This window comes from Astatotilapia calliptera, chromosome 2 (assembly GCF_964374335.1).
Source record: "Astatotilapia calliptera chromosome 2, fAstCal68.1, whole genome shotgun sequence".
Classification (NCBI taxonomy): domain Eukaryota; kingdom Metazoa; phylum Chordata; class Actinopteri; order Cichliformes; family Cichlidae; genus Astatotilapia; species Astatotilapia calliptera.
The window spans coordinates 25,083,695-25,102,370 of NC_137423.1; the positions used below are offsets into that span (position 1 = coordinate 25,083,695).

General features: G+C 40.0%; 3 protein-coding genes across 3 annotated transcripts; 2 read left to right on the plus strand and 1 right to left on the minus strand.

Annotated features, from left to right (window-relative positions):
• Positions 1–801: 801 nt before the first annotated feature.
• Positions 802–6,408, minus strand: nek12 (NIMA-related kinase 12). The gene is made up of 2 exons (XM_026180004.2): positions 5,014–6,408; positions 802–1,468 (listed from the first exon to the last, which is right to left on the minus strand). Exons 1-2 carry the CDS (start codon positions 6,110–6,112, stop codon positions 1,272–1,274), a joined length of 1,296 nt encoding a protein of 431 aa, XP_026035789.1. The 5' UTR covers positions 6,113–6,408; the 3' UTR covers positions 802–1,271.
• A 191-nt stretch (positions 6,409–6,599) lies between these two features.
• Positions 6,600–9,075, plus strand: pin4 (protein (peptidylprolyl cis/trans isomerase) NIMA-interacting, 4 (parvulin)). Its single transcript, XM_026189394.2, has 4 exons — positions 6,600–6,788; positions 6,962–7,029; positions 8,063–8,182; positions 8,537–9,075. The coding sequence occupies exons 1-4, from the start codon at positions 6,752–6,754 to the stop codon at positions 8,693–8,695; spliced, it is 384 nt and encodes a 127-aa protein (XP_026045179.1). The 5' UTR covers positions 6,600–6,751; the 3' UTR covers positions 8,696–9,075.
• A 1,112-nt stretch (positions 9,076–10,187) lies between these two features.
• faf2 (Fas associated factor family member 2) lies at positions 10,188–16,867 on the plus strand. The gene is made up of 11 exons (XM_026189410.2): positions 10,188–10,322; positions 11,163–11,231; positions 11,329–11,463; positions 11,740–11,816; positions 11,909–12,047; positions 12,151–12,236; positions 12,467–12,558; positions 13,038–13,215; positions 14,977–15,148; positions 15,236–15,379; positions 15,627–16,867. The coding sequence occupies exons 1-11, from the start codon at positions 10,260–10,262 to the stop codon at positions 15,807–15,809; spliced, it is 1,338 nt and encodes a 445-aa protein (XP_026045195.1). The 5' UTR covers positions 10,188–10,259; the 3' UTR covers positions 15,810–16,867.
• The last annotated feature ends 1,809 nt before the right edge of the window (positions 16,868–18,676 follow it).

Sequence of the window (18,676 nt, forward strand, 5' to 3'; positions counted from 1 at the left end):
AGTGCCGTCCCAGATTACAGCTTTTACCCACAGCGAGCAAATGCTTTAGGTAGATCCTAGCTTTTCAGCAAATATAAACACCACACTTGCGTTGCCCTTTTTGCCACCAATTTTTCATGCTGCCATATTTGGCTCACACTTTGTTTTTCTTTTCGCTGCCAGTATGACTAAGCTACGAATGACATGTAAGATGAGTGAAGAGCATTTGCATGTAAACATCATTGCTTAAGCATTGTGACTGACAGGAAAAAGACGCCTTAAAATCTTCAAATAACGTAAATGGCGTGCGTCACAGGAGTTTGCGTGGATTCGGAGATGGAAAAAAAAAATACCATAATATTTTTAATGTCAGTTACTGGTTTGCTGCATAGTCAGTTTTAGCAAAAACAATGAGCTCATTGAGTTGAACACAGAAAGATAAGGAGCTCTAACATTCACTGTGGGGCCTTTTGAATCCTGAATGCAATCAAGTTTAAAGTCGCGCACCGAGTGATGATAATAATGTTTCCTGGCAGGTCTTGCGTTATTTGCAGACCTTTGACTTCTAAGCAGTTTACCCATTATGTCTCTTTGCAATTCCTGCAATATTTTCTGCGCTCATATGTTATCATGGTTAACTTTATGACCAGCATCGTGCACCACATACTTCCTCTGAACAAATGCGTGCCATATAATGAAGCAGAGGTTAAGAAATAGCTGGTAGAAAGGCCGTGTCATTTCACATATATTATGTAATAACACAAAAGACAAAGCATTGAAAGTAATAGGATAAAGACACAAATACACAAACAGATAGAAGCCTGATATTGAAAGTTGTGTATTAACGTTTAACATCCACTTCCAAATGTCCACTGCTGCTTTTGGAAAGCATTCAAAAGTCATTGCTGGTGTTTCATCCTCCATAAGAAAACAATATCAAACTGCATCTACAAAATGTATAAAATTGTAAAACTTCACCTTCACTTCTGTGGCCATAATGCATCACATTCATTCAGCATTTATCACACAGCTGAGCAGCCACAACACAACTATTTGTTCTCTTTAGCCCCACCAAGTGTTTTGAACATCATCCAGCAGTAAAAGGAACTTATTTATCCCAAAAGGGTCTCTTATGGAGGGGAAATGTGCTATAAGACCGCTGACAGGAGGCCTCGCGTCCTTTTCAAACTGAGGCGTATAAAGCTTTTATCAAGCCAGGCACTTTTAAAATAGGTTCAGCGTCAAAGGTCCCGTTATTTAACACTGTTTTATTTTAACAATGCATTGTCTCTTTACCCCTTCTCCTTCAGCACTTTCAGTGTAATGGTCAAACCTCCAGCATCGCAGAGCTGAAACTCTTCCACCAGAGCTTCATCGTGTGGCTGCTGAGCAGCGTCAGCGTGCACACAGTCTCCTTCATCATCGTCCTTGTCCTCAATTTCCTCAAAGTCATCTGGATAGTCAACTTGTTCTGAAGTGTCAGGGATCGCTGGAAAAAAAAAAACAAGATTCAAAGGATGACACACGTTTGGTTTTAATAATGGCGTTGTAAGTCGGTTTATTCTCAACAGACCTGATATAGGAGAGCTGTTAACATCTTTCACACATTGTTTTGATCACCAGTAGTGGATTGTTTCATTTTCACACATCACAGACAAGGCTGGACTGGGACAAAAAATCGGCCCGGGCATTTTGACTGGAGACCGGCCCACCAGGATAAAGATTGAAAATGTGACGTCATTCAGGGGTAAAACCGCAAAGGGTTCTGGGAACTTGTGGCAAGAGGTACTAGCGGACGCAGGCTTTCAATTGAACTCAGTTACACAGCGATAAAAAGAAACCCAAAAAATGGCAAGAAGCTGTTGTATTATTAACTGCAATAGCCGGTCGCATGACAGCCACGGGAAGCCGACGGGTAAAGAGATCGTTTTGTTTTATCGGATTATGTCGTTGAAGAGAAATTTTTTAAGCCATGTTTCCGAAGTAAGAGCCACGGATGGTCTGGATATACCAAATATAACGTCTCAGAACACTCCAGCTCACATGTTAGTCTGCTCCAAGCATTCCCACAAAGGTCAGAGTTTTGTAGTAGTTAATACGTCATTTTTCTTAACATAATTGGTGATATAGGTTACAAGCAAGTCTGGCGCTGAACAGAAATTGTCGCGCTATGCTCCTTTGTTTATTGTGCATAAATAGTGAATTGTCCTGACACAATATTGTGTTTCGCTTCTGTTATTATGGTACATTGACAAAAACACTTTTATTCACAGGATAAAACAGTTGTTTTGTATCACTAATTGTCCAGTGTGATTACAGCATACAATATTATTGTCACTGCTACATTTCTGTAATGAACCAGAAATTATTTCCACTACTAATTAATTACCGTTGAGCTCAAAGGTCCTATTAATAAACGGTTAACGAATGTGTATTTATGAAGACGATTTGTGAGACTGGTAAACTTACCTTTGTTCGTACGATGGTCTTTCGTTCTACACGGTGCATTTCAAGATCCTGTACTCATCCGTCGGTAAACTGTACCTGGGCTTGTTGCAGTGACCTGAAGTTACTAAACTTCATGAGTGTATGCACTCACTCCAAGAACCGTATAATTATAAATCTGAGCGTGGTGAAAGTTGGGCAACACGCTAACGTCTTTTGTCCACTCTGTGTGCTCGTAAGGGTCTGACCCTTTCACTCCTTTGATTTTTTCCTCGTATCTTTTCTTTGTCTTTTCGTCGAGTCTGTCTTTGTACGGACCGGCATTTTCTCCTTTTGTTTTGTACATTCCTTTTTTGTGCGTCAAAGAAAAAACAAGAAGGCATTGGAACCGGAGAATGAACGTTTTGCGGTGCTGCAAATGCTTGCATTTGATGCGGTACTTGGATTGTTTTGCCACGAGTTCCCGGCATGCAATGCGCAAAAATCACGTGATTGCTAAACAAGGGGGAGGGTCCATCCGGCCTCCTCGGCTGTAATTGGTCCAGCCCAGAGTCGATCATGACCAATTGGCCAATCCAACACCTTTCATTATATATACCCTTCCTAAAAAATAAAAAAAAAATCCATCGGCCCATAACAACAAAAAATCGCCAGCGGCCCACCGGGCAAATGCCCGGTATGCCCGATGGCCAGTCCAGCTATGATCACAGATGAACAGAAGGTCCCACTGGAAAAGCAGGTTTTCCCTCAGTTTATCAGTTGATCATTCTGTTCATCTATCCCTTTTAGCAGAGGAATCAGCTATTTAACACAATGTTGGTAAGTAGCTGAAAAAAGTCTAGCATCTTTCTCAGAACACATTGTAGTGTTTTCATTTCCCCCCAAACTGTCTACATTATTAATCCATCCATCCATCCATATTTTTCTTATCCCAGCTGTCACAAAGACCTTTTTGGTGCATGGCCACACTGCTAACCACTGTACCACCTCTGACATTATTAAGTTGGAACAGATAACGGTAGACATGTTGCACTTTGATGCTGCTGCTGTAAAAGATCTGTAATAATAACTAAATAACTAAAAATGGAATTTCACATTTTTCTGGCCTTAAACAATAATCACTGTATTGTTTGGTAATTTCTGGGTTATTCCACTTTTACTATGCTGCTGTCATGAAACTACACACTGACTATTGATCCCTAAAGTGCCACCAGAAATTCTCAGATTTAAGAAGCTGAAACAGTTGAAGAAATAATATTTTGCTTGATAACACACACACTTCTACATAAATGTTACAAATGTGTTTTGACAGTGTTCAGACAATAACCATAGCCCCAGATAGTTCTTACGTTAGGCTAATCAGTTCACTATAAGAGCTAACAAAAAAAAGTTTAGGATTTGATAGAAGTTGCTCAATGAACAATTAACAATATGTGACTGAAGTGATTCAGCTTTAAATCAAGAAATTTAGCCACAATATTACCATTTCCAAAGGCCCAAACTAACTTTAAATATAAGGTTTACTTTTAATACAGCCAATGAGTACATGAAGTCCATAACCTGTGAATATCATCATTGAGGTGATAAGTGGGTTTATCTGCATTCAGCTTTGTCTTCATTAACTGAAAAGCTGCTCTACTGAGTTGAAATCAGGTGACTGAACTCTTGGGTTGCTTTTGCACTTTGCTTTGGTTTGATTTGAACACCTGCAGTTCATCCTGCTACTTCCATTAGCAGTCACAGCATCAATAAACCCCTGAGACCCGATTCCACCGGCGGCCACATGTGTCAATGCCATAACGCTGCCTCCGCCATGCTTGACAGATGATGCGGTATGCTTTGGATCATGAGCTTTTTCTCTCCTTCTCCGTAATTGATCCACAGATTCCTTTTACAGAATTGTGCAGACTCGTTTAGATGGGGTTTTTTTTGACAGACTCTAATCTGGCATTCCTGTCCTTTAGCGTAAAAGGTTTTCAGCTTGTTTTACACCTGCAGTGTTTCCATTTACAAAGCCATTTCTTAATTGTAGATTTTGGCAGTGACACACCTGCCCTCTCAAGAGTATTCTTAACGTCATTCAATGTTGTGAAGTAGTTTTTCTCAACCTCAGAAAGACCTGTGTGATCATCCACTTTAGTTTTCTTTGTGGTCTCTCAGGCTTTTTCTCATGCTGAGCTGGCCAGTACATTAATTCTTGTTAGGACAGTACTACATAACTGATCTGGCAATTCCCAATTTTTTGTTTATAGACATATTTTGGGTTTTTTCAACCTAATGACAGCCTATGAATCTTTTACGTCATTTATTTGTCATAGAATAACACAAAGCCTCACTGGGCTATTAAATTACTCATCGGTGAATTTTCCAGTTACTTTCAAGCCTTTGAAAATGGAAGACTGTTTATAAAAATGTTTCTAATTCCTAAAGAGTTAATGTTTTTTGTTAAACTCTGATTTAAACCTAAAGTTGGCCTGTCAGTCACATCATGATTGCCGGATATAAAATCCACTGTGGTGTTTTAATGTTTTTTTTAAATGTCATATGCCCAATGTCTGAATACTTATGGACATTGGAGGGACGCATTACCAATGGACTCAGCAGAATTGCTCCTCATTGCCAACCCAGATTGTTTACTTTGTCCCTCCAGAGAAGACAAACTTCCATCATCATCAAAATCCTCAGGATAGTGGGATTGGTTCTGTTCATCTTCCTCCTCTACATCTGCAGAGGAGAAACTGACATCCATACTTTGTTCTTTCTCTTCCCAAGAGTAGGACTGACTGGCGAAACAGGGTTGAAGTGTTGTGTTGATGTCTTCTTTTCTAAATTCCACATTAATGTGAGCCACAGGCGTGGAGCAATCTGTCTGTGTGTCTTTGATAGATTGCAGGTGATCTCGCACATAGGCACTGCTAAGTATACAAGCAGCACTGGGCCTGTTGTCCGGATTGAGGTTGAGCATGCTCTGGATTAATGAGGAAATACTATCTGAGAACAAGTCAGGCACCGGGTGGTATTCTCCTTTGGTGATCTTATTGAACAGACTCAGGAGATTTGTGGCTGCAAAAGCAGGCCTGAGAGCACAGAGCTCATACAGGAGACAACCAAGAGCCCAGATGTCAGACTTGCAGCTGTACGGGATGTCCTGGCAAAGCTCAGGACTTAGGTAGCTGGGTGTCCCAACACATGTGGAAGCCATATCGGCTGTGTTAGTCATTATTCTGGATATGCCGAAATCCCCTAACTTTACCACACCTTGCTTTGTCAGCAGCACATTAGAGGGTTTGATGTCCCTGTGAAGTATTTTGGCTGTGTGTATGTAATTTACAGCCATAGCGACCTGGACAAACCAGCCCATCACAGTGTGCTCTGTGAAGAACTCCCCTGGCTTCCTCTCCTTTACTCTGTCATCCAAAGTCCCTCCATCGCAGTAGCTCATCACAATGTAAACGAACCCATCGTCGGAGTTCACAAAGGCCTCGCTGCATTTCACAACGTGAGGATGCACCAGCCTTTTGATAATTTCAGCTTCGTGGAGAATGGCCCTCTGCGTTTTTGCCCTCCTCGTGGTCTCCGCCTTTATCCTCTTCACCGCGTACAGGCACTTCCGCTCTACGTGCCTCATGAGAAACACGTCTGCCGCTCCTCCGCTGCCCAACCGCAAGACCCTCTCGTACTTCTCCATATTTGTGTCATAGAAACAAAAACACAGAGGAAACACCCAGACTGCAGCCCGCACGTCACGAGCCGTTTGTGTTCATTACGTTTCCATAGTGACCCATGACGCTGTGAGAATGGGTATGGGGCCAGTCAGCGGCGTCGGGGTGTGAGAGTTACACATGCGAGTCCAAGCATTAGTGTGGTTTCTAAATGGACACACTGTTTTCTTTATTTAGCACCTGTTTCATTAAAAAAAAACCTTTAATGTTAAAACTATTTAAACTGTGGTTCGACAATATGAATTTATTAATAAATCAAAATATTAAAGCTCGCTGTGCATGCGTGAGCCTTTATGTTGGCAAAGGGGATAACATTGAGTGCCGTCGAATGACTGTAAAAAAACAGTCATTGGTACTGTCTCATAAGAAAAGGAAGAAAGATCTCATTAGCTTGTACATGAATGAACCGCGTTTATGGTTCTATACAGTAGATGGCGGTATATTGTGTCAAGAATCTTTGATCTACCAACGAGTGGCGAAAGAAGAAGAGTTTGGGTTCTCTGCGCAGGTTTATGCGCATGCTAATCACAACATAGCAAGTGTTTGATCTGTAACTGTTATTTCTCATTGATTATTGTTGAGTTATAAGTGCACGTTAGCCTGAAATGCCACCAAAGGGAAAAGGGGGAAAGGGTGGTAAAGGTTAGTGTCCTATAACTTACTAACTGTATATGTATTCTATAATTAAAGTCAGCTAATAACTTTTCCATGTGATCCCAGAAGCGCCTTTATCACAACGGTTACTACTACAGTGCAGTTTTAATGGGTTTAACGGGTGCTGTGGTGTGTTCATCTGCCACCTTGTCACTATGTAGGAGCTGCTTCAGGGAGTGCAGACACCGACAAGAAAGAAAAAGGCCCAAAAGGAGGGACCGCTGTCAAGGTAACGTTACATTGAAGACAAAGCTTAACTGCAACATTAATGACAGATTTCATTCCCTTCCCAACAAAAATGTGACTTTTGGGGGAGTTGAAAGGAGAGCACAGATGAACGAGTCCATGTCGCGTGCAGTGTCCCGTACGATGCTATTTTAATAATCCAAACCTTCCTGCTTTAACAGAAATGTCTGAACAATTGTTGCCTTTTCTTGTCTTTTTAATAATTATCCTTTGCACAGTATATAATTCCCGCCTTATTTAGGTACATTCAGAGAGACTGTTGTTAAACGTTTTTGTTAAAAAAAAAAAAAGGTTTTCTGTTAAGAAATATTCTGTGAAAAAGCACTTCATAAACTTAACTAAACATCAAAATTTAGTACCAATAATATCAAAATCTGAATCTTTTGATGTGGAGAAATCTCTGTGCACAAGGGCTGCGATCTTCGAGCCCTCAGGAGGCATAACGTTGAAAAAAAGGCTTGATTCTGTCATGGAAATCACTGGCTCTGTCATGCAAAGAAGAAGTCATGTGAACATGATCCAGAACTTCCCTCGCTCGCTTAAAATGGACCGAGGGAAAGTGGAAAACCGTTCTGGGTTGAGACGAATAGAAACATGAATATTTTTTTTATTTTTGGAAAACATGGATGCTGAACTAAAGACAAAGAGCGACCATCCAGCTTGTTATATCATCACTCGTCTCTAACACTAGCTTCTCTGATGGCTTGGGGGTACAACAGTGCACTCCTTGGGAGCTCGCACATCTGGAAAGGCACCATCAATGCTGAAAGGTATATACAGGTTTTTAGACCAAAGTGTGCTTCCATCTAGACAATGTGTTTTCGAGGGAAAGGCTTGTGAGAGAATGCTAAACTGCATACTACTGCAAACTGCAAAACATTTAACACATTGTGAAATGAAAAATAAAAAAGACTCAGGGCTATCGGGCAGCTAGAATCATATATCAGACAAGAGTGGGACAACATTTCTCTCCCACAAGTCAAGCAGAATCATCTGTTTTTGTTTTTTTTCCGCAGGTCCGGCATATCCTGTGTGAAAAACATGGAAAATGCATGGAAGCAATGGAGAAACTGAAGGCTGGAGTTCGTTTCAGTGAAGTAGCTACACAGTATAGTGAAGACAAAGCCAGACAAGGAGTAAGCGCTTGCACTCATAATCAGATGTGCGGTGTTAGTTTCCCTTTATTGACAGTCTCAGTTTGTTTATAATGTTTAACTGAAATCATCCCAGTCAGAAGTAACGTAGCCATGGAAAATTTGTCATATGATTCCTTAGTTATCATATTACACAGTACGTGGCTTAGATGAGGTCATTGTTGAGAGTTTTCTATCCATTTTAGTCCTTTCTCTTAACCATTTGATAATTGACATTTGGATTATATTAGAGCAAACGAAATCCAAACTAATAGAAATGTTTACAGATTGCTTTTTGCATTTCCCCAGATGCATATCATGTGATCTCTTCATGACTTTTATGTTTGTTTGTCACAGGGTGATCTAGGGTGGATGACGCGAGGATCGATGGTCGGACCTTTCCAGGATGCAGCATTCGCCCTCCCTGTCAGCTCCATGGATAAACCAGTCTACACAGACCCTCCTGTCAAGACAAAATTTGGGTACCACATCATTATGATAGAGGGGAAAAAGTAACTCGGGCCAGTTCAACACTTGAAATCAAGACATGTAAATTCCCCAATGTGCTATATTCCTAAACTTCTGATGATTTTCTTATATTTTTCAAAACACATGAGAATAAAAAAACATTGATGTAGAATTCTGTCAGATTTGTCTGTGATAAATGTGCTTGCCATACTGAAAATTTAACTTGAGGGAGAAGATATGCATTTATGTAATAAAGAAGTTTACTGGTATGACTGAGAGGGTATAACAAGACTGCTAGAAGTTAGACTCATTATTGAAAAAGATCTAATGCCTTATTATCTTTTAGAAAAGGGGATTTATTTTTCTTTAACGTGATGTCTTTTAATTCTTCGCTTCCATAAATAAAATTACCATAGTAAAAAAGGAAATTCTTCAGTGGGTGTGAATATTGGATGATTGAGTGTTAATGTAGGAGTTTCTATTATTGTGTATCCCGAAGAAGAGTTTCATTATAGAGAACATTTTAATTATAGAGAACGTCACATGAATTATAAATCATCAGAATTGTGTAAAAATGTATAAAAGATGCATGCTAAAACACGAACCCTTGAAGCAGAGTTATTACTGTACTGCACATCAGTAGTGTATATGGATGGACAGTCTGGTAGACTCCCACCTTATCATCAAGAATTGGACTGCATGCTAAATCTCAAGTGAACAGACTGTAAATATATGATATACAGTCCAGGGCGTTTCTTGGCTCAAAACAGGCTGTAAATTTTCTTGGGTTTTTCAGAAGGATAGGGGGCAGATGTTCACCAATCTTCAAAAGACTTGAAAAGAAAAATTGTAAAGACTTTGAATATTTTATCATCTGCCGTGCATAATAAGGTCTTAAAAATCAAAGAATCTGGAAAATCTTTGTGCAAAGAACAAGGTTGAAAATCAGTATGGGATAGCCATTATCTTTAAGCTCTGCATCGACACTACATTATAAACAAGCATGATCATTAGATGGAAATCACTGCATGACCTCAAGAACACTTTCAGAAATCACTGTCTCTGAACACAGTTCCCTGTGCCATGCACAAATGAAGGTTAAAGCTCAATCATTCAAAGAAGAAGCATATGTGAACATGATCCAGAGACAGCACATTCTTCATTGTGCCAAATTACATTTTAAATGGCAAAGCAGAAAGGTGTTGTGTGATTAATTGAAATTTCAAGTTTCTTTTGGAAAACATGGATCCGGCGTCCTCCAGACTAAGGAGAAGAGCGACCATCTGACTTGTTATTGTGCATTAGTGCATATGGAATTGGCTAAGTTATTACTGTACTGCACATCAGTGGTGTATGTTGATGAAGAAGTCAGTGAATTTTAGTATTTTATAAACAAATAAATGGAATAAAGCTTGAGTAAATGAACATTTTTGTACTTTTGCTTTTCCTTTCAATGGAAAACAAAAACTTCTTTCATGGGTGCCATAATGAGGTGCTCAAATACATCCAAACCGCTAGGCGGCAGCAGCCCGCGCAGCTCGCGCCTGCACGGCTGGAATCAGGAAAAGACAGTTGACGTTGTTAGGCCTTGCTAGATGATTGGCGAGGTAAGATGGCGGCGCCAGAGGAGCCAGAATTATCCCAGGCGCAGACTGAAAAACTCCTCCAATTTCAGGTAGACAGCTGATATTCCGCCTCAACTCGTGCCCGTTTGAGACCTCGTGTGGCGATGCTCTGTCGTCGATAGTAACAGGGTGTGAACGTAGTGTGGCCCGCATGTTTCAACGCTTTTTTGCACAGTCAACTTCGATAACGTTACCCCCAGCCCTCACCCGTCAACTTGAGTCAGAGCTAACGTTAGCGAAGCTAGCGAACACTAGCTAGGCTGGCTAACAAGTTAGCAGACTTTAAACGTTTATATATTTGTCGCGCGGCTCTCACGCGGGTATAAACACTCCAGCTAGGTCAGTCCGTTCCACCATTACCTGGTGTTTAATGTCATTTTTGACTCAACGTCAACTTGGGCTGAGGCTAGCTTTTCATTGACGCTCCCTACATAACACTTGCTGAGTTAACATTAGCACAGCTGCCACTGAAGTTTCTGAGCCACACAATAGTTGTAGCTACGCGAAGTCACTCTGTCATTATATGATAATAAACCAAATACATGCGATATTGCTCCATCTCCATTTGTAGCCTGCTCTAGCTTTCTTTGGCCGTTGGTAAGCTAACTGTTGGAACCACTTGAATTAACATTACATACCATCGTGCTTTGTTCTCTAGATGATTTATCTTGTTTTCGAGGTCAAATTCCTCCCCAAACCCCGTTAAAGGACACTAAATAAGATAGGCGATTCAGACTATTATTGTGTCATTGTTTCTCATTCTTAATGAAGAATTTGTGAGAGACAATCCAAGCTTAGAGACGACAATTTTCTTCTTTTATAGTCCACCTATGGTCTTTTTAATCTTTCGGGGTTTTTTTTCTGTTTGTTTGTTGTTGTTTTTTTAATAGGATTTAACCGGTTTGGAATCAATGGACCAATGTCGTCGAACATTAGAGCAACACAATTGGAACATAGAGGTACAGGAGACATGCTTTTTTTATGATTTTCTATTGACTTAATATACATATGACTGCTGAAATAAGAACAACTGGCTTAAACATTTGTTTATTTCAGGCTGCAGTACAAGACAGGCTTAACGAGCAGGAAGGAGTTCCCAGTGTGTTTAACCCTCCACCATCCAGACCACTTCAGGTCAATACAGCAGATCATAGAGTATATAGTTACATCGTGTCAAGGCCACAACCCAGGGTAGGTCTGGAGACTGGTATCTATTGTTTCACTATACAAAAATGGCATACTAGATTCTTTTCAACTCTGGCACATACTTCACCTGTTTCTCTTGGAAATAGTGCTACTTATATGCTGTGTGTAATATTACGTGTGTAACCTTTAAGTGTCTTTGAACAAATGTTCAGTCTAAGTGATTTTGTAGTTTTTAGTTGTGTTTTATAGTTAAAAAGATAGAGAATCTCTCATTTTGGCAATGTTTAAGGTGTGATGGATTGCACTGGTGTTTCTTTTCAGGGGTTACTAGGATGGAGTTACTATTTGATAATGCTACCATTCAGATTTACATATTACACACTTCTGGACATATTCAGGTAATTAGAGCCTTTAGGTTTTTAACTCACAGTTGCTGCATAAAGCAAAATTCCTGATTGCAACTATTATATAAAATGTTTTTTGTTCCAAGGCTCGCCCTGCGGTTCATCAGGCCTGATCCTCGTGGTCGTGTGACAGACCCCGTTGGAGACGTTGTGTCTTTCATTCATAGTTTTGAGGAGAAGTATGGGCAGGCACACCCTGTCTTTTACCAGGGAACATACAGCCAGGTGAGAACATGGATATGGATGATAAAAGTATATTTTCGTTTCTGAAGTGATGTTAAGACAGCTTAAAAGATAAAACCGCCTTTGCTTATTGTGATACTTGTAGGCACTGAACGATGCCAAAAGGGAGCTCCGCTACCTATTAGTGTACCTTCACGGAGACGATCATCAAGACACTGACGAGTTTTGCCGGTATAGTTTTTTTTTTTTTTTATGCCCACATCACCTGTAGCCACTATAGGTCCCATACTGTCTGATGCATGTGTTGTACAGTTGCTGGTGTACAGGTACATCTGCTTGCTTTTTGCTGCATGATGTAAAGACACATCCTTTCTTTATTAACAATTAATTAACAATTTATTTGTTCTAAGCATATACACATAAAAAACATGTTTTTATGGTCCTGATTTGTCACATTCCAGCTCCACATTATGTACTGAAGAGGTCATTACCTTCCTCAACACACGAATGCTCTTTTGGGCATGTTCAACAAGCAAGCCTGAGGGCTACAGAGGTATGCATGTTTGTTGCTTATTACTGAGTTGCTGTGATAAATGGGAAATAAAGTATAAAACAGGTTGAAGTGAGGAAGTGCCCTCCTTGTTTTTGACTTAAAGAATGATAAGAAAAGAGAGCACCATCTTTGTTGTGTGGAGGCGGTCTAGTTGTAATAAAAAAACGCTCAGTTTGAACATCCATGTGCAGTTTTATTAATCATCATTAATGGAGATGTTGTTTCTAGAAACGGTCACATGCTGAGTCTGTAATGTCATTTTTGATGCTTGGAGAAGCAACAAAATCCCTTTTATTGCTTTGAGCTGGCAGTGAAGGGTTTAAAGCCTAATTTGAATAGAAATGATTTGCCTGTGAGCTGCCACATGTTCGATGAGGTAGGATTCGTTTGTCCATTTGTGCTTGGTGTGAACTGACTTTTAATTAAAATGTAGTGTCACTGTTATTACAGGAGATTTGACAGTGTAATTTCTTTTTAAGTGTCCCAAGCGTTGCGAGAGAACACCTACCCATTCCTGGCCATGATAATGCTGAAGGATCGCAAGATGACAGTGGTCGGCAGGCTCGAGGGTCTCATTCAGCCAGAGGACCTTATCAACCAGCTGACGTTCATCATGGATGCTAACCAAACATATCTAATGTCAGAGCGCCTTGAACGGTACAGAAAATTGATTAACTAACACTGACTTGCATGACTTTAAAAGATCTTCTCGACACTTAAAAAACCCCATTATGTTTTGGGGTCTTTGCCTTCATTCGACAGTGTAGTAGTGGAGAGTAGACAGGAAATGAGAGAGAGAGTAAAGGGCTCTGGGTTGAACTCAAACCTAAGCCGCTGTATTCAGCCTTGTGACATATGGTCGTCCATTAACCCCGTGAGCAAAACTGCTCTCTGTTTATGTTTAACTTTAATTGTGTGATAGTTTTGATTGAAGTGTGACCATCACAAATTATTTCATCACTTTCTTTCCCCTGATTACTGAAGGCAAAACTGACCATTGTGATGTTTGTGAAAAAAGATAATAGGCAACTAGTTAAGCTCATCGTAAAAGCTAATCGAAGCCCTGTGGGCTCGCCTTTTGAGTGCTGATTGGTTGTTTGCCAACTGTCAGTCACTTGTGTGTGAAATGTCTGTGAAGGTTCTCAGTCATCCAGGTCATCGTAGTCAAAGGAGCTTGCAAAGAAAAGCGTCTGGACTTCTTTAAGTTGCTTGAAGACGTTTCACCTATCATCCGAGAAGCTTCTTCAGTTCTAAGGTCAAATGGTGGGGAGTCCCAGATTTAAACCTAGTGGGAGCATCCCCCCGCAGAGGGACAAAAGGACTAGAGGATCATCAGGGGGTCCTGATGATCCTCTAGTCGCCTTAGCCAAGGTGTGAAACTGGGTGTGGGTCCCAATCAGCCAGGGTTTCGGGTGAGCTCATTGTGAAACCTGGCCCCACCTTATCCCCACCGAATTCCTGAGGTCAGATGGCCCAGGATGTGAGTGGGCGTTCAGGCGTCTGGGGAGGGAACTCAAAACTGGATTATAGATGGCAGACAGTTGGAGTCGTAAACCCCCGCCTCTGTTCAAAGATGGTTGCTCACAGTGGACATAGATGACTTCTTTCACTCCTCTTTCAAACCATCTGTCCTCTCTGTCCAAAATGTGAACATTGGCATCCTCGATGCTGATGGCTGATTGGGACCCACACCCAATTTCACACCTTGGCTCAGGCGATTAGAGGATCATCAGGGGGTCCTTTTGTCCCTCTTTGGGGGGATGCTCCCACTAGGTTTATATCTGGGACTCTCCACCATTTGACCTTAGAACTGAAGAAGCTTCTCGGATGAGAGGTGAAACGTCTTCAAGCAACTTAAAGAAGTCCAGACGCTTTTCTTTGCAAGCTCCTTTGACCACTGGTGTGTGAAGTACTTCTGCCTTAGACCTAGTCCACACATACACTAATATTTTTTTTAAAACAGTTTCCCCTTTCTCAAATAAGTGTGCACATGAGAATCCAAAAACACAACTTAGATGTTGTTCAGAGCATGCCCAACCAGTAGGAGGTGATATAACCCCAAAATATAATATTAATACAGAGAAGTGTACACATATTTTTGCCTTAGAAGGATTTCCAAAGGTCAGTTTTGTTAGTAGATGAATGAAAATGGAAAAGTCCAATTTCTGAAAAACACCCATATTTGTTTTGGTAGGAGGCCCATATTGTTTAATTTAATTGAAGTGCAAGGACAAGGACACAAGGCTAATTTAATGACCACAGCTTATTATGGCATGGACAATGATGTGTAGATGTAGATGTGGTAGTCAGAGATATCGACATGGCCGGCATTTGCGGATATACACAAAACAATAGTATATCATTCACTGCTTAATGCCTCACTTTGTGTCGGATAAAGACGTCACCTTTTTGTTTCAGCGAGGAGAGGAACCAGACCCAAGTGCTAAGGCAGCAGCAGGATGAGGCCTATCTGGCTTCGCTCCGTGCCGACCAGGAGAAGGAACGAAAGAAAAGGGAGGAGCAGGAGCAGAAGAGGCAAGAGGAGGAGAAGGTCCGACAGAGTGCTCTTGCTGAAGAGCGGAGACGACGAGTGAGTCCTGTTTTGCATTGATGGAAATAAGAGATTTTTTTTCATGTTTGCATTCTGAGTTTCTGATTAATGTTGTCACTTTTCCAGACACTTGAAGAGGAGAAGGAGAGGAAGTCGGAATGTCTTCCTCCAGAGCCTCCTGCAGATGATCCTGAAAGTGTCAAAATAGTGTTCAAGCTGCCCAACGATACACGAGTAGAGAGGCGATTCCTGTTTGGCCAGTCTCTGACGGTGAGCATCACTCCCATTTGCCCTTGCTTAATTTATCTACTTTTAATAATTGTTTTGGCAAAGTGTCAGGTTTCTAGTAAATGATGTTGTGTAGCCACATGGTTTAGCTTCCTTATTTGGTTTTCTCATCTAATTGCAGTAATTCAGTAGTCAACAAATTAATTTTTACATAATTTCATGTTATTAGAAAAAAGTTTCTTCTCTTGTTTCATTATGAAAGCGTCATTTTGTTATTTTTCTTTCACAGGTAATACACGATTTCCTATTCTCTTTGAAAGAAACTCCAGAGAAGTTTCAGATAGTTACAAACTTCCCTCGCCGAGTCTTGCCCTGCCTTCCCACTGAAGAGCAGCCCAACCCACCCACGCTGAAAGAGGCAGGACTCAGCCGCTCCGAGGTGCTTTTTGTTCAGGACCTTACGGACGATTAATAGATAACATACCTCTTCTACAGCGAGGAAACATTTTCCTCTGACACCAACCCATCCTTTTTTTCTTTTTTCATATTTTGTTCAATGGCCATTATGCATAAGGGATCATTGAGATAAAACCCTAACCTGGAAAAAAAAAATTAAACCACCCTACATCTCTAGTCCTTGTTTGGTTGTGTTTACAGGGTTCCCAATAGCCTGGAAAGTCTTGAATTTTATCAAATAAATATTTCTTGAAGTCCTTCCTTGAACTCATCTATGTGTGGACAGAGTTTGATTTCCATCACTTGTACTTGCCCCGGTTAATTCGTGTTCTTTCACACCAGTATTTGTTGCAGCACCAGATTAATCATCTAATGAAATGTTCTGAAACAGCACAATAGCTTTGTGCAACACCAGAATCATAACCCAGTCGTTCTTTTGTGGGCATTTGACCCACCAGAATGTGTTAATAGTTACATTGAGGATGCAGAATGGAGATTTCTATGATGGTGTGTTTCCTTAGCTAACTTTTTTTTTTGGTCAAAGTTTTGATGTTTGATCCTTGTCCCCATCCAACATCCTTTCGCCTTGAGTTTGTTTCCCCTCACACTGACTAATGAGCACAACAAAATCAGTCTGAGTTGGGTTTGTTACCGCTGTGATTGTTAATCCATGTGGTTTGAAGAACAAATGTACCTACTTCAGGGAGCAGGTTAGTGGTTTTGGACTTTGAGGATAAATGGGAACCCTGTTATAAATGAGCCATGACCTGTACATAAGTTAGCTATTTAAAATCCCTAAATTTACCATATGTTTTGTTTGACTCCTTTGTGTCATGAAATGACCAAATGCAGATTGGTTACTATGTAAAGCAGACTGCCGCAAGCTCATGAAGTTCAAAGATACATTATTTAACAAGAAGCCACAGCTTTTACATGTGGCTTTATCTAGTATAGTGCGAGTCTGCTCATAGTGTGCCTGTGGTTACTCATAGATGCCTGTTCGCCTGTAACATCTAAATGGGCTCATGTAAAGATGTAATTTTCCAACTATAAATTAAAAACATTTTAAAAATGTGGGTTTATTGAGAATGAACAACACTTGCATGCAGTGATGAGATCTTATTTCTCTCTTCTTTTTTTTTTAGAATGACCTGATGTTATTTAAAGTACAGTGAGCCATATATCCCCCCAACCTTGAATAGCGAGTCAGATGACAGTTGTGATATTGGTATACATCATACATTTATTAGTGAACAACCCTCTCAAATCAGCCACAACAATTAAAAAAAAATATGATTGCACTACTTGGTAAAGCATAACTAGCAACTTTTCATTTAAAAAAAGTACAAATCTTAAAAATTTCAAACAGTATACAGATGTATATATATAATACACTAACTAGTTATGTTAAATGCTACAAACAATATGATTCCAATGGAATGAAAAATTATAACATTAATAAGAACCATTTCCTATATATAATATATATTAGTTGTTTTCTCCCCCTCCCACCCGCCCCAATACAAACATGGAAAAAATGAGGTAACTGTAAATGTGCAAGTACCAAAGCAAAATATCTGCCTAACACAGAACACATGCCCCTGGCTCTGTTGGTGGGTGGGTAGTCTGGTGTTCAGGCGAGGGCCCCTAGAGGCCAAGGAGAGTAAGAACAGTAAACCACTATCCCACCACAGCAAAAAAAGAAAAATCATTGGTAAACAATAAATGGCGTCTACGGAGCAATCGATCACAAATCCTAAATAAATTTTAGCTGCTTATTGGAACACAGTTTTCCACCACACAAGCTGTGAGATTATTCAATAACTCTTAACAGAAAGACTACAAGACTCTATTCTCAATTGTCGTTAAAAATTACTTCATTACCTAGGCCTTAATGGGAGGTTCTTTTTAATTAATAGGGTAACTGGATATTGTCAATTAAATATTTACTCCAAAAAGAACAGTGCTAACATTAACATGAATTAAGGTAATCTATATGTGAACAATATATTTTTAAGATATTGATACACTGAGAGCAAGAGCCTGATAGGCAGGTAAAGTACTACACTGAAATAAGTATGACAACACTTTCTTTTTTTCCTTTTTTCTTTTTTTTTAAATCCCTTAAACTATATTGGTTTTCACTTACATTGTTTAGGGGTATTGGTATAACATGCTTTAAGAATACATGGGATCCATGACAAACTATTGCATTCACGCAAGTGAGTTTTCATACCTAAAAGCAGAACATCTAGCACCTTTTCACTATGGCTTTTGATAAACTACAGTAGTTTCAGAGCATGTAATTTTCAGTCGTCAGGGCAAGAACAGTAACACAATGTATGTAAGAATTTCTGGATTCAAGACCAGTCTTTTTTTTTCTCTTCTTCTTTTCTATAAAATGAAATTAGCGCAATAAAATCTTGTAGTCATTCAGTTCTATTACAAATGTGTGCAGTACAATGCATGGCAGTTATCAGCTGAGCGTTAAGATCCAAACCCCCAGAACCCGAAGCCAACTAGAGCTAAAAATCAGTTGGGATCTGGTTGACAAGCATGCATATTGTGCACCATTAAATAGGTCCCGACCAGATTTTGAGAGATCCTCCACTATAACACTTGTTTTTACTTTTTTTCCTTCTTCTTCTTGTTTTTTTTTTTTAAGTCATGCAAAACACCTCTGAAATAGATCTGGGAGTGAATTAGGTAGGATAGTGTGCACTGTGGCACGTTTAGAAATGGGATCACAACCGCTATGTCTGAACATATGGTTTGAGTACAAGAACAAAAGTCAAACAGGTTTGAATAATACACTTGTAAATGAGTTGCAGTGTACATTGCCTCTTTTCAGTGAATATTATTAACATATTTACTGATCTTTTT